This window comes from Nelumbo lutea, chromosome 1, assembly GCF_056320005.1.
Source record: "Nelumbo lutea isolate HS-2025 chromosome 1, American lotus-T2T, whole genome shotgun sequence".
NCBI lineage: Eukaryota > Viridiplantae > Streptophyta > Magnoliopsida > Proteales > Nelumbonaceae > Nelumbo > Nelumbo lutea.
In genome coordinates this window covers 183673235-183691087 of record NC_142684.1, presented here as the reverse complement: position 1 = coordinate 183691087, position 17853 = coordinate 183673235, and the positions used below count along the sequence as shown (strand labels likewise).

General features: G+C 37.4%; 2 protein-coding genes across 6 annotated transcripts; one reads left to right on the top strand and one right to left on the bottom strand.

Moving 5' to 3' along the window:
• Positions 1-707: 707 nt before the first annotated feature.
• LOC148879708 (tRNA dimethylallyltransferase) lies at positions 708-4515 on the top strand. The gene is made up of 2 exons (XM_088961349.1): positions 708-1323; positions 4139-4515. The coding sequence occupies exons 1-2, from the start codon at positions 935-937 to the stop codon at positions 4242-4244; spliced, it is 495 nt and encodes a 164-aa protein (XP_088817475.1). The 5' UTR covers positions 708-934; the 3' UTR covers positions 4245-4515.
• Positions 4516-5399: 884 nt separating this feature from the next.
• Positions 5400-16352, bottom strand: LOC148879707 (ABC transporter C family member 10-like). Of its 5 annotated transcripts, none has more exons than XM_088961344.1 (13): positions 15780-16352; positions 14916-15069; positions 12416-14492; positions 11178-11498; positions 11010-11096; positions 9107-9694; positions 8856-9020; positions 7914-8208; positions 7445-7659; positions 7053-7358; positions 6198-6261; positions 5890-6129; positions 5400-5761 (listed from the first exon to the last, which is right to left on the bottom strand). In XM_088961344.1, exons 3-13 carry the CDS (start codon positions 14462-14464, stop codon positions 5655-5657), a joined length of 4437 nt encoding a protein of 1478 aa, XP_088817470.1. In that variant the 5' UTR covers positions 14465-14492; positions 14916-15069; positions 15780-16352; the 3' UTR covers positions 5400-5654. The 5 variants fall into 5 exon arrangements, with proteins under 5 accessions (XP_088817470.1, XP_088817474.1, XP_088817472.1 ...); XM_088961348.1 differs by having other exon boundaries at positions 7445-7557; XM_088961346.1 differs by lacking the exon at positions 14916-15069 and having other exon boundaries at positions 12416-14540; positions 15780-16229.
• Positions 16353-17853: the final 1501 nt, after the last annotated feature.

The following is a 17853-nucleotide window of genomic DNA, read 5'->3' as shown; positions in this document are numbered from 1 at the left end:
TTAACCTATGACACATCCGCCTTGTAGAAAATGATGCAATCATCCGCAAATAGCAAATGGGTAACAGACACGCCGTTCATGCAAATCTTAACTCCTTCAATGAAGCCTTCACTTTTGGCACATGCTAGCAATTGTGTTAGTATCTCTGATAAATAAATATGAGGAGAGTGGATGCCCTTGTCTAACGCCACACTTCAGTTGAAAAAATTGTAGCCCATGGACATGAACTCCATTATGGAGTATGATGCAATTGGGGTAATAAAGCAAATTAATAAGTGGGACCCGAATTTGAGAACTGCAAATCGTGTAATCATATAGGACATTCTCAAAATCATGCCACAGGATCCTAGTCTTGTTTGTGAGATTCAGCATGTTCACAGATCTTTGTTTGTGAGATTGAGCATGTTCACGGATCTGCCAACACAACAACACACAAAGCTTAGTCAAACTCAATATTTATGTAACTGGCGTACTTGGCTCGTAAATGCTTCACCATCTGATGTAACATTTGATTTTCAACCTACTTGATGAGGTTCTAAGATATATGTCTTTCCTTCGATTACCGAAAAAAAAAAACGAAGCTTTAATCGCTTATAATTATTTTTTAAAGAAACTTGTGGGATGAAGATGGGACCCACGATATCCCGGTTAATGAGGAGAATTTACGAGCAGTATTTCTAATATTTGTATTTGTAAGATTCAGAACGATAAGGCCCACGTTTCTCAAAATAATAAAGGTAGAAAGCTTTTGATTTTGGACCGACCGCCTTTCTCTGCTCTTGCAGCTCTTTCTCTTCTTCTCCTGAATTCTGATTTGGAGGAAGTATCTCTACTTCTGTGACAATTCATTCATTCTCTTTCTCTCTCTCTCTGTCTTGGGTAGATACACTATTGTTTTATTTATTTAAAATAGAATAATAGAGATAAAAAGAAAATGCCCACCATTTCTGTATCTAAATTTATCAGTCCGTGTTCGCTCTCTTCTTCAGCTCCCACGGATGCCTTTAGGTTTACCACCCTTTTCCCTTCTTTACTACCTTTGACCAAGTTCCCTACGTGTACCCAATCCTTAATCCAACAAAGAAGAAAAACCCTAGTTTTCTCGAAATCATCTGAAACAGAGCTCTCCGCTGCAGAAGAAGAATGGCTTAAAAAGCTCCCAGACAAGAAGAAACCATTGTATTCTCATAGCCTTCCCTGCATAGAATCTTGGTTGAAGAAATTGGGGTTTTACCAGAGCAGAGAGGATCGAGCCATCTGGTTTATCGAGAAGTCTGATTGGCACGCTCAGCTATCGCTTGACGTCACCGATCTCTATATAAGGTCTTTCTATTTACCATAAGCTCTGTCATTGAGATTCTTAGGGTTCTCTTAACTGCTCTTCTTGTTTCAGTTTTGGGGCATTCTTGAATTGACTGCGTTATTTTTTATGGTTGAAGTTAGATGGATTGTTTTGGATTTATCTGGTTTGCTTTTAAATGGGATATGGTTCTTTTTTCAAAAAAAAAAAAAAAGGATATGGTTCATGCCCTTATTTCGGATTGTTTAACAATGGTAAGAAAGCAAGGGGGGGGGGGGGGGAGGGTAGGGTTGACGGCTAATTTAGGGATTTTGATTTTTTACTTAAATTCTTTGACTTTCTGGGGTTGAGCTTATATTATAGGTTTCTTAGTTAGATACTGAATGAAGTTTGAACCCACGTGCTATTACAATCAAGAGCATTTGCATTCTTTCCCGTGGAAGGTTGCTAGATCTATTGGCATTTTGTATTTGCCTGCTCTTTTCTTTTCTGAATCTGCATGCTGATTCTCTTTGGTTGCACATAAAATGGATGTGCAAATTGAACATTTTCTGTAAAGTGAATAGTAATGTGGGAATTTGACATTGTTTCTAATTTTGCCTTACTCGTTTGTCTAACAGACATCAGTATTCTCATTCCATGTCTTGCAATATGTCTCAGCTCTCAACCATTCAGGTTCATTTTCCAGGCTAGGCAAAATACCAAGAACATTAGGGAAGTGATTTGTTTTTCTATTGAATATAATTTTCAAGGGAATCATCTGTTTGTTTTCATTTCATATGCAAGTGCAACCAAGTGCAGCCTTTAACTCTTAATTATACAATGCGTGTGGATAGATTCTAGGACCATGACGTTTCTTACTCGACAGTTGAATATATAAAGAAAAGAGCCATTCAAACTTGAAGTTCATGCCCCATGAGGAGCCAAATTAAACTTCCAGGAATCTAAATCCCATCTCTATCATTTTTACTTTATTCTGCTTTCCTAGTATGAACTTGGGAGGAAACTATTCAGATCATGTTGAGATAAAGATCCCAATTATGTAACTTGTACTGTTTAACCAGAGTCTCATTTTAAAATGCTGCTTTCTTTAAGCATGCTAAAGTAGCATCTAGCTCAGATGGTTTTTATTTCATATTCCTGGGTTTTATACAGGGTATGGACATACAAACTCTTAGCTTCTGTTTTTTTGAAAGATGCATAGAAATTCACTAAAAGATAAAGAGAATACAAAAGGAAGGTAATAAGAAATCACCTGAGAACAGAGTGTGGATCTTCTGGTAACAAACAATGGCAACATTGCAACATCATGTTGTATCGCCACTTGTTCCTCATATGTGGTAAAGTCCTGACATGCACGAACTTGTTCTGGCATCTTAACAAAATGTTTGTTCCTTTGCAACACTGGGCATGTACTACTCCAATACTCCCCCCCCCCTTCTCTCTTTCTTTCTAAGTCACTAAGTTGCAAGTAAGCCACCATTCCCTCAGAAGCCAACATGTGTTGGGTTTGCACCAAAACTGTGAAGAAGACCATCCTTTTAGATTTTATGCTTAATAATGCAATCTCTGATGACTAGAACTGAAGGATTTTTTTGTCTACTTAATCAGAACATACATAGAAACAATATGAAAAATCCATCCTTCTTGATTTTTAAATAGTGAACCATTTACTGTGATTAAAATCATCTCTACAAGACAAAAACTAGAGATTTTGGGGGTTTTGATGGCTTACATGAAGCTTGTACTGTGAGTCTATGATAAGAATTGATCCAGATAATTCACAGATAAACTTTGAAGTTGCAATGGTGGTGGGCCTTGGAATACTACAGAAATTTGTATTAGAAAACAGAACCACCGACGAACAAAATGAAATGAAATATGGTGTTGTAACTGTTATTATGGTATTTTGAAAGGGAAACTTTTTCGGGAACTAATAGCTGCATATGCAAAGACAGCATATGAGGGACAGGTGGCAATACAATATGATGTTGCTAGCAATTTTGCTAGTGTTTTGTTACCTGTGGATCTGAACTATAAAGAACAATGTTGTTAAGCTCAGAAAATTCCTAGGATATCCAACAATGTCACAGGATGTAGCAAGGGCTTTTTACTTATCTATGTGCCATTGTCAAGAAGATGAAAACACGTAGACTACCCTCAATTTGGTCTGCTGTTCCATTTCAACTTGAGATTGATGGTACCTATAAGGTACCCTGGGGTATAGGTATGTCACCTCAAACTCAAAGGAGGTCAATCTGTAGCTTTGTTCCTAAGCCTTCTTATTAGGTCTGCAAATGAATTAGATTGAATCAGATACATCTAGATCCTTAATTAAGTCATCAATATTTTGGTTCGAATTGAATCTTATCCATTGAATTCAGATCAAACTTGGATTGAATTTGGATATTGCATACCATGTATAAATTGAAGTAAAAATTATCAGAATATATCTTTATTATGTAATGCTGATACTTGCCATGGTTTAACATCCAAATGACCATGCATGAAATTTAATTAATTCTTTTTCTGCCCCCACTCTCTCTGCCTCTCCATTTATTTTCCTCCCCCCACTCTCTCTATCTCGCCATTACCCCATTTTGATCCTGACCATTTGGGGTCTTGGGAGGGGTGGACTGGATATGGACCTAGCTTTCTATACTTTCTCACACAGTGGCAACTCTCAAGCTTGAATCCACATTCTCGCACTTGTCACCATGAGATTTTATTAATGACTTGTCAAAATTGGTTTAATTGCAAAATTGCTTTAGGTTCCAATAATGATTTAAGGTCTGTCCGTATAGAATGTGAACTAAAGATGTTTGAATTGAGATGCAGGTATCTGAAGAATGGACCTGGGAATCTTGAGAAAGATGTGGAGAGAAGATTCAGTTATGCACTAAGTAGAGAAGACATCGAGAATGCAATACTTGGAGGACCGTAAAGTTGATATCTACAATCTCTTAGTTTGGGTTAAAATTGACGACATTTTAGCAACTGCTTGCCATTGAGTGAATTATTTACTTATTTGTAAGTTGGATGTTGGTTATGCAGTTTCTCTTCACTGTTGGGGAAAGTGCAAGGTTTAATTGGGCCAATACATTGTTTGTCTTCTCTTGTCTATTGTAATGAAAGATTAATTTTTCACTTTCCAGTTATTTTATTGTAACCTGGGTGGTTTAAATTTGTAAATTTTTACATGTTCTTTGGCAAAATTGCTTCTCTGTTTACAATTAAATGGACCGCAATTGGAGGTAGAAGAAAATCTAATTGACTATAATAGTATTCTTATATGACAATGAATGTAATGGGTAACCATCCATAAAATAAGCCTATCAAAAAAAAAAAAAAAAAGAAACCATCCATAAATTAAAAGGAATAGATAACAGAGTTCTATTAGCTTTACTTTTGTCTAGTACTGAAAGTTATTATGGTTGAAAACAAAGCAAATGTGTAACCATGGGTGCCAAGTTTTAGAAATAAGTAATAATTAGGTTTTGTTGACAGATTCTAAACTTTAGTAGGAGAGTTTGGCATTTTCAACAAGGTTCAAAATATTGATAAGGCTGATATGCCCGCTGTATTGAGGCTTTTTTTTTTTCAATCTGGTTCTAAGGGGTCGGTTTAACGCCTGCCAACCCCGTGAACCATGGTCTGACCTGAAACACTCAAGGGTGTATTGGGAAGCCCCTGATACCTGTCCAAGTTGCACCCATATACTCTTAACAAGACTTACAAAATTTAATACATGACGGTAAGTCCTCTTAAGTCAATGCTGATTAATTTTGCATCTTCAAGATGGCTCTTAAATCCCACTATCAGGCCTGGTGGTAAGGCTGCAATTGAATTGAGCTCTAATCAAATAATTCAGGTTCCAGTTTGATTAAGCTTGATTCAATTTTGGACCTTGGGGTGAGCTCAATTAGTTATTCAAGCTCGATAAAATGTTTGGCTTGAAAGCTCACGAGCTTGGCTCGAATAACATGCATGCATGCATACATATATATATATATATATATATATATAATATAAAAATATGTTTTATATTATATGTAATGAAAAAATATTTTTCTGTAAATATACTTTGCTATTCTATATGTAATGTAAGAATATACTATATATTACAAAAAGTATATCATACATACATGTTCTCAAGCTTCTTTAAAGATACTCTTAAGGGAAGTCTTCTGAAGTCGATGCTAAATTATACATCTTATATTCCGTTAAAGAAACAATGAACTGTAATAATACGAGTACAACAATAAAGATACATAAAGGTAAACTACACAACCTTCCCTTTATTTGCTCTGGAACCTATCCCTAGTGACATTTTTTTCATCAGAAATGTAGCAACTCAATCTGCATACTGTAAATGAGACCAGTACTCCTTGACGAGCTGCCCAAACAATGATCCTTCTCTTTGAATTAACTTCATTGGCTTGTCATACTCCACTAGTAGTCCTGAGAGAGAGAGAGAGGATTATCTTTAGTATTTGTGCCATTTCTTGTCCTAACAAGAGCCAATGGGTTTGACATGTATAAAAAGGCAGAGCATTCCTAGTTATATGGGTTGAAACTGTAAGACTCACCATCGCTCATGGAAATCACCATTGTGCAATCCATCACTGTGGGTATTCTGTGGGCCACCGTTATAACAGTGCAGTCTGCAAATTCAGTCCTTATTGTTTTCTGGAGAATAGTGTCTGTTGCATTGTCTATTGATGCAGTGGCTTCATCAAGTACCAATATCCTGCTTCTGCTTAACAGTACACGGCCCAGACAAAACAATTGTCGCTGTCCCATGCTCCAGTTTGATCCATCTCCTACAACTGCAGTATGGATTGTAAATAACAGTTCTTGGTAAAAAGCAAAGCAGATCAGGTGGTTAAAACTTTACCTAATGAATCCAGACTGCCTTCTTTCTCTCTAACAGCTTCTCGAAGCTGACATTTTCCCAGAACCTTTCAGAAAATTGCATGAAAAATTACCAGTGAGCAACAACAGGTTAAAAAGCGATAACTAAAAGTGCACAGCAGCTTCTTAAGAAAATTGAAGTTAAATTAATTAAGCTACTGTGCACTTATGAGATGATCAAGACTTTGAATTAGGAGAAATCACTATTATTATGAACTGTTGTGACAATTCCCTAACGAATTGGTAATTACATTTATGTCAAGAAACCTAACAGGCTTGTGCAAGGGACAATTCGTGCAAATACACATTCCTGCATGGTGTAATACTGGATTTACTTTCTTACTTACTTGTCTTTTCATTTAGTTGCCTAGCAATCTCTTCCATGTAATTAAAAGGGATTGATGACATGCCTCAATATAAGGATTCTGAGGCTCCCATTTTTCCTGATCAAATAACTATCAAACAACTCTATTTAATATAATTTTTGTTCAACTTTTATTGTCTAGTGCATTTAATAAGGAACTCATCCAAGTCAAGTTTACCCTGAAACAAATCCATACTCTGTTTTATCCAAGTCAAATTTCCTGATAAAAAATAGAATTCACATGGATGATCTCTGGATCAAGTCCGAGTTTGCAGACAGTAGTTAAGGCAGGGAAGTTCAGAGCAAATTTTCCTGCAGCGTGATGGATCTCCCTTTTCCAGAAGGCATTTATTTCTATGAAAAAGGGGCGAGAAACAAAGTTTTGCCACAAAATGTTCAGACAGATAAATGGCCTGCCAATCATCAAAACTACTGCAAATGTTAACAGCAACAGCAGATTAGCAGATAAAATACCTCCCATATTTCATCATCAGTATGCTGTGATAGAGGATCCAAATTATATCTAACAGTTCCATTGAAAAGTGTAGGATCTTGAGGTATGACCCCAAAACATGATCTCAGATCATGTAGCCCAATTGTTGAGATGTCAATGTCATCAATGACAATTTTACCCCCTTCTGGTTCTACGAGACGAAATAGAGCACTGATCAAAGTTGTCTTTCCACTTCCAGTCCTACCAACAATTCCAATCTTGTCCCCACCTTCGAATGTGCAGTTGATCCCTCGAAGAACAAGTGGAGATTCAGGCCTATATCTTATCTGTTTTCATTAATTTCTTCAATGAATTAATCTTCGTCAATAACGAAATGACAATATGAGCTCTAAGTTCTCAAGAGACAAAATACCTTCAGATCATGGATCTCTACTTTACCCACAGCAGGCCAATTGGTTGAGGGCCGGCTTGCCTCTATAATTTCAGGTGCTTCACTAGGTATGTGCATGTACTGGTTTAGTCTCTCTACAGAAATCATGTGATTTGTTAGTATGCACTGGCTTTTAATGGAGTAAACGAAGGACATGTTCATTGAGAGCCCATAAGTCAGTGCCATTCCAATAAATCCTGCAGCAAGAAGTTGGTATTGAGATAGTTCAATAGACAAAATATGTGCAAGAATCTATGGTTGATAAGTGGTTTAAAGTGAGAGGTGCAAGGTGATTATATATGTTAATTTCCACAGAGATAGTACTTTCATTGAAAAAAAAATTGAATGGTTTATCCAAATACCAATGTCCATAGTTGCATATATACTAGGAAAAATTGCATATTCAAGTAAATGTTTAAGATATTTTCAGAAGAAGAAAGCAAATGCTCACCAGAGCCAAAAGTTCCTGGGGGAAGCAACACCATGGCAAGTGCAGAGGCAGTAAGAACAGTGCTACTCAGCATTTCTAAGCGTTGAATCAGCCACTCGGTGGTTGCAAAGTTGTGGAAGAACGGAGTAGAATTTGTGTCAATGAGGTCCAGATTCTTTGCAAAGAAGCGTTCTTCCTCATCAAAAGCTCTGATTGTCATGGCTCCTGCTATTGATTCTGCTAGATGATTTGCTACCAAAGATTTGGTTGTGCCATTTATCCGCATTAACTCTTTTGCAGAAGCATAGTAGTACCTCTATGGATTAAAAATAAACTTCTAAAGAGTTAGTTGTTGATGAAAAGGCTATAACAATTATATTTGTGGGAGTGAGTGAGTTTGCTAGTTGAGTCATTTAGTGAGCTTCCCTAAATGACCAAAAAGGCACCATATGTGTGTCTTGCAGGCTCTACTTATGGGACAAATTTCAGCCCCAAAGCACTTGCCACATGTACACAATAAGCCCTTATTTTGGGGAACTTTTGTATTAAAAATTAAAACTATGAATAGACGATATCTTGCCAGGGAAATTCAAAATAGGGTGGGGTATAGGACTGATGTGACATGAATATTGAACACATGGCTAATCCAGAGGATCCCCTACTTGGTGATAGGTTTGGATCTGCCAAATCATCTCTCCATGTGGCAGAAACAGGGGAGTTGCTGTTATATATATGTATTTGTGTATGTATGGGTGACCTTGGTGGGCCTTGGCGCAATGGTTGGGTTGCTCCCTTCTGACCTGGGTGACCAGGTTTCAAATGTTGGAAACAACCTCTTTGTATGAGCCAGAGGTAGGGCTGCGTACATCCGTCCCTCCCCAGACCCCACGGCGGGAGCCTTGTGCACTGCTATTGTCAGATAAACCATTGCTATAAAGTATTCCTCCTTTCACATCTTATTACCTGTAGGCGTATTGTCAGATAAACCATTGGTATAGAGACAAAAAGGACTTGCCAAGTAACAACAGCCAGTACTCCTAGATTGGCATATGAATTAATGGTAGATCCAATGGTAAACACTAAGCTGAATGGAACATCAAGATCGATGAGATTTAAATCAGAAGAGACCTATAGAAGAAGCATGAAGTTAAGTTAGACAAATCTCTAAAGCATAGATTTCAGTTTTTTTTTTTTTTTTTGATATAGATGCTTACCCGGCTCAGTATTATTCCCAGAGGTGTAGAGTCGTAGAAGGACATAGGTGCACGGAAAAGAGAGTTCTGTAGCTGAGAAAATAAGGACTTGGATGACTGGATACCTAAAGCAACTATAGCAAGAGATCTGATGAACAAAATGAAAACTGAGAAAAATCCAATTGTCAAGTATACTAGGATTAGTTTCAATCTGCTAAGATTAGGGTTTTGAACGTTTGCAGCCATCCAAGAATTCTGTGATATTAGTCCAGCCACAAAAATGAGGTGAGTGAGAATTGCAAGAGAAATGTAGAAGAATCCCTTGTTCTGACTCAGATACAAAATGTATGGCTTGAAACCCATATCTCCTGTTTCTCTCTCTTCTTGCTTAATCAACTGATCTTGTACTGATTCTTTTAACTGTTTTCCGGTATAAGTCTTCTTTATATCTCTAGAAGAGGTTTCATGTCCCTTGGAAGAAACTACCCCAGCCAACCTTTCAGGACCAGCAGTTTCCTTGTGCGCATTGACAAGGTCCAGAAATTCTTTACTAGTGGCCAATAGCTGGTGATAAGTAGCAGCACGCAGGATTTCCCCATCTGACATTAACTGTGAAAATGATAGGTTCATTTTAAAATACAGCATACAGTAGCATATCATCTAGAAAATTATAATTCGACAGAACATGACTTTTGATGGAGCAAACTTCCAGGAGAGGATTCATGTAGCTACAGCATTGTTTTGTGAATGAATCCCGAGTAGTTGAGATTAAGTCTGAAGAAAGGAAAATGATATTATTTCACAAAATGCATTCATAAATTGCTTTGACATCAGTTCATGTACAGATACAGCATCCTTCCACCACTATTACCACTTACATGTAAAGCAAAAAACAATTTATTAAACTAATCAGTCACATTAGGTCACTTCTCAGTTACAACTTACAACAGCTTGGCAATTTAGTGATTTCTGGCAATCAGTTGCATTTTTTTTTTTTTGTTTGGGGGGTGGGGAGAAGCCATGAAAAAGCAACACATGAATGATGGATTTTTGTGACAAGCAGCTCCAGGAACTACAAAATCACACCCAAAAAAAATTCTAAAAGAAATGAAACCCATCTGATAAAATAACTTCAGTGACTCTAAAGATCAGATTATACTACTTCAATGTTGCATGGACTTGGACAATTGATTGGAACCTGACTTATTTCCAACTTGGCAAAATGGGAAAACATGGACTTATAGACATATTTATAGAGAAGTATATACTATTAAAATAGTTCATATTATTTGAATTTCAACATTATTTACCTATAAAAAAAGGGGTCTAGAATGTTACCTTTGTTACTAAGTAATGTTTTATAGGAAAAAAAGGCACTCATTTTGTACATTATCTGTTCATTTATGTCAAATAAGCTAGTAGAAGAAAAGGAAATGTTACATAGAAGTGCCCTTCAGGTATATGTGAAGTGTTGGCATCCAATGCATGTTTGACAGAGACATGTTTTCCATTTACAAGAGTCTATGCAACACTGCACTACCAGTTATCAAAATCAATAAAGAAACATAAAGCATATTTTGGAGCCCCTGTCTCATAAAGTAGTTCCAGCAGATATGACCTGAACTCATTTTGATCAATACTCCCTAAAAATTCCTTCATACGTAATCATGGCAAGCCTACTGGTAGGGCTATGTCATATTGATTGGAAAGCACAAGTTGATTGCACTTTTACCAATTCAATTAATAGTAATATTTTTTTGTTCATATATAAAAATTCTTACCTTTGATAGACAAAAGAAAACAAAAGACGAGGCCAAAAACTGATTAGTCCTAAATTTGTTCTTAGGTTCACAATAAAGGGTAAGCATAATTTTTTTTTTTAGAATTTATAAAAGAAGAATACAGGAGTTGAATTGCCACTAACCAAAACAGAGTCAAATGCAGGAAGAAAATCAACTTGGTGGGTCACTAGTAAGACAGTTTTCCCCGACAGAGCTCCCATTACATATTCCTGAAACAATCCAAATCAGATATCAATACAAATGGTAGCCATAAATGTATAAATTTCATGGAAAAGAGAATATGAGATTACATTAAATAGGCTAGTAGCAGTATGTGCATCAACAGCACTGAATGGATCATCTAAAAGATAAATGTCTGCATTCTGATACAATGCACGAGCAAGTTGAATACGCTGCTTCTGACCGCCACTTAGATTAACTCCTCTTTCTCCTATTTCAGTAAGATCACCAAAGGGTAGCATCTCAAGGTCCTTTACCAATGAACACTTCTCAAGAACTTCTTGATATCTTTGCCAATCCATTTTGGACCCAAATAGGATATTTTCTTGTATACTTCCTGTCTGGATCCATGCAGTCTGAGAGACATATGCAATCTTTCCATAAACTTGAATCTGAGAATGAAACAAAAGGAGCCATATTTATTAATAGATGATTATTGACCATATCCTGTGGTTTCTTGGAAGAGCAGACAACTCTTTCCAACATGGGAAATGTAAATCGGTCTTAGAAATGCTACTAATGTTATTATGTAATTTAGTTCAACCATACGTAACTGAGGACGAAAAAGAACGACATTTATCAGCTATTATAAGTATGATTCCTTGTAAAGGCTATCAGTATATGATGAAAAAACTTTTTCTCCATTAAAAAAGGAGGAAACAATCCTTTTCACTGTGGATGACAAGGCCACGCTTCCCTGTTTTTTGAAAATATTTAAACTTTTTATGATAATATTGGGTGAAGTTACTTCAACATCCACCATGAAAAGAACTAGTTCCTTGTTTTTAAAAGGAGGGAAAATAAACTCATACAGCCTCTCTGTATGTGCAGGGGTAGGTCTCCATACATCTGTTCCTTCCCAGATCCCGTATTGGCGGGAGCCTTGTGCACTGGGCTGCCCTTTTCGCCCTTTATGGAGTCAATAGACCTTATGAAAGCACATTCTTGTCCTCAAAAGGAGTATCAATATGAGCCTCACAAGCATTTTTTTTTTCTTTTCAGAATACCAGATGGTATTTAGAACATTCCAAGAATTAAATGATATCTCTATAATATTTTGACATTTCAAAAACTATGTATTTCCTTCATTTAATTCAAAAACTAGGGAAAAAAGAGATGGAAAAATATCAAATAAGATTCTGGAAATTTTCCCACTGGTGAAATTGTTTGCGAGTCGTGATGCATATCAGAATACACTTAGAAGTGACATTTCAAGGTAAGATGTATGCAACAGAGTCCTTGTAACTGGAGACATTTCTTTCTCAACCATGTACAAGAGAACAAATTGGGGTGGCAAATAATAGCTTACCTTGCCCTCAGTACAAGGAACCTCTCCAAGAATTGCTGCTAAAAGGGTTGATTTGCCTGAGCCAACCTCTCCACATATAGCCACTTTTTCACCAGGTTTAACCTCTAAACTTGTGTTTCTTAGTGTGGGCTTCAATGGATTCTCTTCCCATGAAAGATTGGCTGACTTGATAAAAATTGAATGCTCAAGCACCTCCATGTTGCACTTGTTCCTGATGTTTCCACTTTGCAGATCAGGTGCCTCGAGAAACTTTACAATCCGTGCTAATGCAACTTTTGCTTGAATTATCACTGCAATAACATCAGGGATTGTTCTAACAGGGTCTTGAACAAGCTTTAAGGTTGCTAGAAATGTGAAAACATTACTAGCGTAGAGAGGAACTCCATGGAAGTAACACGTTCCAAAGGTAGCAGCTGAGACTAATACAGGGGATGACCAAAAGAGAACAACGTTGTATGCTTTTCTTAGTTGAACGGCTGACAACCATTTACATTCCTCCTTCCTCAAGCTTTCTACGAAATTCTTAAAATGGGTCTCCCATGCATAAAGTTTCAATACTTTCATGTTCACAAGAGACTCAGTACTGGCCTTCAACCTCTCGTCTTGTGCCACCATGAGCTTAGACTGGAACTTGTGTTGCAGTTTGGCCAGAGGAGTATTGCAGAGCACAGTTAATACTATCGTAACCATGGCTGCGATTGTTGCAAGTCCCACAGCATGAAAGAGAATCACTAATGCAATGCAAAGCTGAAGGACTGTTGTCCATGTCTGGTGGAACCAAAATGGGAATTCACCTATCCTATAAGCGTCTACAATGACATAATTTGTTATCTCTCCAGATGAATGAATCATCTTGGCTGCATTTGAGAGTCTCAGTTGCTTTCTATAAATAGCTGCCGATAGCAAAGATCTTACTTGAAGGCCTATTAATCTGGTGCGGAAGTACCACTGCCTCTGGGATACGGACTCCAAGCACTTTGCAAAGAACAATGATATTGCCAACACAAAACCTTCATATTTAAAGGATTCTTTCCCTTCGGCAACCTTAATGAATGAATTAAGAAGCAGAGGACCGGCAGACAAGGTAAGTATCTTAAGCAATGCAAAAGATCCAGAAATTAAAATCTCTCTCCAATGGCAACAAACTATCGTCCACAAAATAGAAGGTGGTACAGATGGTCTTTTTTGCTTTTGTACATTCAGTTGCTCCAGAAAGAGCAAATAGCAGGTTTCTGCTCGATCTAACTCACGCAACTGGGGTACGTCTTTATCTTCGAGTGTTTTTTCTTTACCTTTCTTCATCAAGGGGTTCAACCACCAAAATGACATCCTGCTAAAAAATCCAGCTCTGGAAAATGGAGTCACATTGCCACATGAATCGATTTTACTGTTGCATCCATCTTGACCAATCAAGGGTGCATGTAGAGAACTTCTGCCGTCCATTTGAACAGCTTCTCCATATTCACATCCTTTATAATTGTAGAGCAGCAATAGAATTGCTGCTGGAAAGGATAATACATCTATCACCGTCTTAATCGTTACTCTTCTCCCTACAAATAGAGACAGGACAGCCAGAAATCCTGCTAGCAGGAAGGCAAGTATGGACCAGAGCCTCAGAAAGGCTTTTGGAAGTTGCTTTCCCCGAAGGCTCACAGTTAAACACATCAGCAACCATGTGAAGCCCTGAAATAGCATCACTAGCCACGGATGCAGAGGTAAAGTAGTATGTCCGTTTCTCAGTGTCTCTTCTAGGATCCAGACCCCATAACTCAGGTAAACCAACCCCAGACCACCATTGAAAATGGTAGAAGATATCTGTAAAAGGTGAAAGCATTGGAAGCGGGTGGAAGGTTGAATTCTTCTTGGCAATGTCTTGCAAAAGAAGTCGAATAGGAGCAAGAACAGAAGAAGTAGATCAACAAAAATGACAAACATGTCGTTGATACATGACGAAGGATAGATGATAGAAACCAAACTGGAGCTGCATTGATTTCCGCCACTATATGAACAATCAGATTCCCCACAGAAAACAGTCCATAAGTACTCCATCTTGCTTGGTCCCACTGCTTTTCAAATCCTGCCCATCACGAAAGTACAAAAAACTAAAAAAGACGAAAGACTACCTCTGATGCAAAAAAAAAAAAAAAACAAATTAAAAAGGAAAATTGTCAGAATGTGATTATGCATGGAAGCTAGAGATGGTAAAACAAGATTTCTTTGTTCACTTTGGAAAGACTGGTTAATAGTGGGGAAGAATTTGGAAGAAAACTAGTTTAGATTCACTACCAGAAACGTAAAACCCATATATAAAACCGACGACAAAGTGACATGGCGAAGAACTGGAGTAAGAACTTTATACTTCAAAAGAATACGTTTCGTAACCTATCCCCCCGCAACCCAATAAATAAATAAATAAATAAAATATAAGTGTTTGGAGTTTGGAAAATTTTCATTCCTGAATGGAGTTATGGAGTTTATCAAAATTGTCCAAGGAACATACCTCAAAAGGAAGAGAAATATGTTGGGAGCTAAATGAGCTTTGGGTTATGGCACACCTCAATAGATCAGAAGAATAATAATTAACTTTAACTTAATTTGTTTTCCTTCTCCTGTTCCAGAAATAGTAACTTCTTACAGCTTCTGGTTTGTTATTCCTGGGGAAGAACACGATTAACATATACAAAGTACATAATATCAGAAACCCAAGATACCCATGCATGTTATTATTACTAATTAATCTAGTTAGTAGTGAGTTTTACAGTGCATAGAAATACAAAAGTAAAATAAATAAAATCTGGTAATACCGCAACCTTATCCATGTATCGTGATCGTATAAACCTGGTTTTTAAGTTAGTAGTTCAATATACTATCTCTTCTTTTTTATTTGGAAACAGTAGTTAGTAATATAATTGGAGTTCATGGAATGAAAGCGATAAAATAAACCTTAACGAGCTGGGGATAAACAAGCTTGCGAAGTTCAAGAACAACAGAAAAAAAAAAAAAAGAAACCCACTTTTACGAGATTAGCTCTGCTAGCTAGGTTTGTTTTTAACGAGCTAAGTATCAACTTCAGAGATTAAATGATACTCAAAGTCTCAAACACAGATACAGCTTCAAATAGTAGAGAGATTAAAACCTCAAGTTCCAGAACAAACAAAAGAAAAAAAAAAAAAAGAAAGTGCTTACGGGAAAAGGAAAAGATTAATATTCAAGAACTGCATAAACAGAAAAAAGACACCATTGAAACTGCTAGTACAAAAGACAAGATCAACCGAGAAACCAACAAAATTTTCACATATTCAGATAAGCAATAGAAAAAAAAAGCAACTTGTGAAACATGTTTGTAAATCCTTTGATACTTAACTAAACGATTCTTATAATCTGTAGAAGCTATCCACATTATTGCAGAATTCGATTCCAAAGGATCATAAACAAATCTAAGCAGACACTTCACGGGTCCTGGAAAGGACAGGTATCCTCTCCCCTTGTTTAAAGAGAAAACAAAATTATACTGTCGGAAGCACTGATTCTCGCTGGGTGAAACTGCGGCGAGACTCGTCGTTTGTGAAGCAGAAACGAAGTTCTTTCGTTTATGCTAATATCGTCGTGTGATCGTAACCCGATACCGTGGTCTTTCACAGAGATGTGCAGTCGTGTTTGATCGCCTCTTGTAGTCCGTTAATCCAATCGCCGATAGTGGGTCGACTGGCGAGTGGCTTCTGGTGCTCTGATACTTGTAGTCGTAGTTATCTTACAGCTACTCTTCAGGGCGGGAAGTGGACGGACTGATCACTATACTAAAAAAAATATACTCAAAAAAGGAAAAAAAACACATGAAATTTAACGTACTAGTCGAACCCAAATTTCCTACCCACTCACTACCCGCCGTTCCGTGAATTGCAACCACACATCCTCTCAATTCACAGCGGGTTGGAGTGGTTTGGAAAAGTGAATAGGAAATCCTGTCTACGTGACATGCTGGCTGCTAAAAGTATTTGTCGTTTTCTTTTGGTTCGGTGACGGAATCTGCTCCTCACAGGCACATCCACCGTACATTGAGACATCTCTAGTAAAATAATCACTGCTAAGTACGGGATATATCGTGGTGAATAATCACTAATAAGTAGGGATAAGTATATATGGGCAACTCTTAGGGTCTAATATTAATACAAATAATATTTTTAAAAAAAATTCAAAAATAGATTAACTTTTTAAAAATAATATTAATAAAGGGCAAAAATACTGTTCATCATCTTCTTCTTGCCATTTTGTTCACCAACGCCACCGCCCGCCACCACCCACCACCGTTGTCTGTTGTCGCCCGTCGCTGCCTCCACCCATCTTTGCCTCTGCCTCCGATAACGTTGTCAAAGGTGGAGGTGGCGACAGCATTGGTGGTCATTTCTCTACCCAACGCTGCCACCTATGGCAATGTTGTTGGAGGTGGGTGGAGACAGAGGTGGCGGCAGCGGCGTTGGGCAGAGGAATGACCACCAGTGCCACCGTCGCCACCTCTGCCTCTGGCCACCTCCGACAACGTTGCCAAAGGCGGAGGCAGTGGTGGGTGGCGATGAATGACGACATTGGTGAACAAATGACAAGAAGAAGATGATGAGCATTATTTTTGCCCTTTAAAAATATTATTTTAAAAAAGGTGACACATTTTTGAAATTTTTTTAAAAATATTACTTTTATTGATATTAAAAAGGTGACACATTACCAATGCATGATAGGATGTGAATATAAGGCGCCATGTGTAAGGAACAGATCCGGTGTCTGCACGATAATTCAGTGGGTAAAAGACTTCCCCTTTCTAATTGAGTCATCTAAAAGTCTGTTTTTGCCCCTATTAGTTCTTCAAATTTTCAAAATAAAGACAGAAGAAACTAGAAGCCCTATTCAGAAGAAAGGAAAACTTGCTATGCACCAAATCTCAAACTAATTATGTTCAAGAACAATAGCAGAAACCAAAAATCCAGTATTCATAGAGTTCATTGAAAATTGAACAACATTTTCGCCGCTAATTAAAAACCGTATGATTCACAATCGATTATAGAAGGGGGGAAATTGAAATTTAAATAAAGGAAACAGTGCCCTTGTGACCTTGTCCTCATGCCCATGAACCAGTGCCCCTCATCACACTTTTCATTTTCAACTAAGCACCAAATGATGTGGGCCTCTGTCTTTCTAATGTGTTACCGCCATGAATCAATGCCTTCGTCCTCAACCTCATGAATTCTTGGAAATCCATCCCTGTGAATGAATACATACAAAGAAGGAAGAAAGAAACTATTATAGTTTACAAACAGAACTGACCAGAGACCGAGAACTCGCAAACATTGAAAAAATATTAAAAACATAACACAGGAAAAATAGCAGACTCCCCATTTGGAGAGAATGCAAGATTTTTGTTTTTGTAAAGCAGATCTTTAAGTAGT

Bases quoted from the DNA above. Each gene is read 5' to 3' on its own strand.
- LOC148879707 (XM_088961344.1), bottom strand. From the start codon at position 14,464: ATGGAGTACTTATGGACTGTTTTCTGTGGGGAATCTGATTGTTCATAT. The intron at 11,499-12,415 runs GTAAGCTATTAT...TTTCATTCTCAG, and splicing joins TTCCTTGTACTGAGGGCAAG to ATTCAAGTTTATGGAAAGAT. The intron at 6,262-7,052 runs GTATTTTATCTG...ATTTTCTGAAAG, and splicing joins CTGATGATGAAATATGGGAG to GTTCTGGGAAAATGTCAGCT.
- LOC148879708 (XM_088961349.1), top strand. From the start codon at position 935: ATGCCCACCATTTCTGTATCTAAATTTATCAGTCCGTGTTCGCTCTCT. The intron at 1,324-4,138 runs GTCTTTCTATTT...ATTGAGATGCAG, and splicing joins GTCACCGATCTCTATATAAG to GTATCTGAAGAATGGACCTG.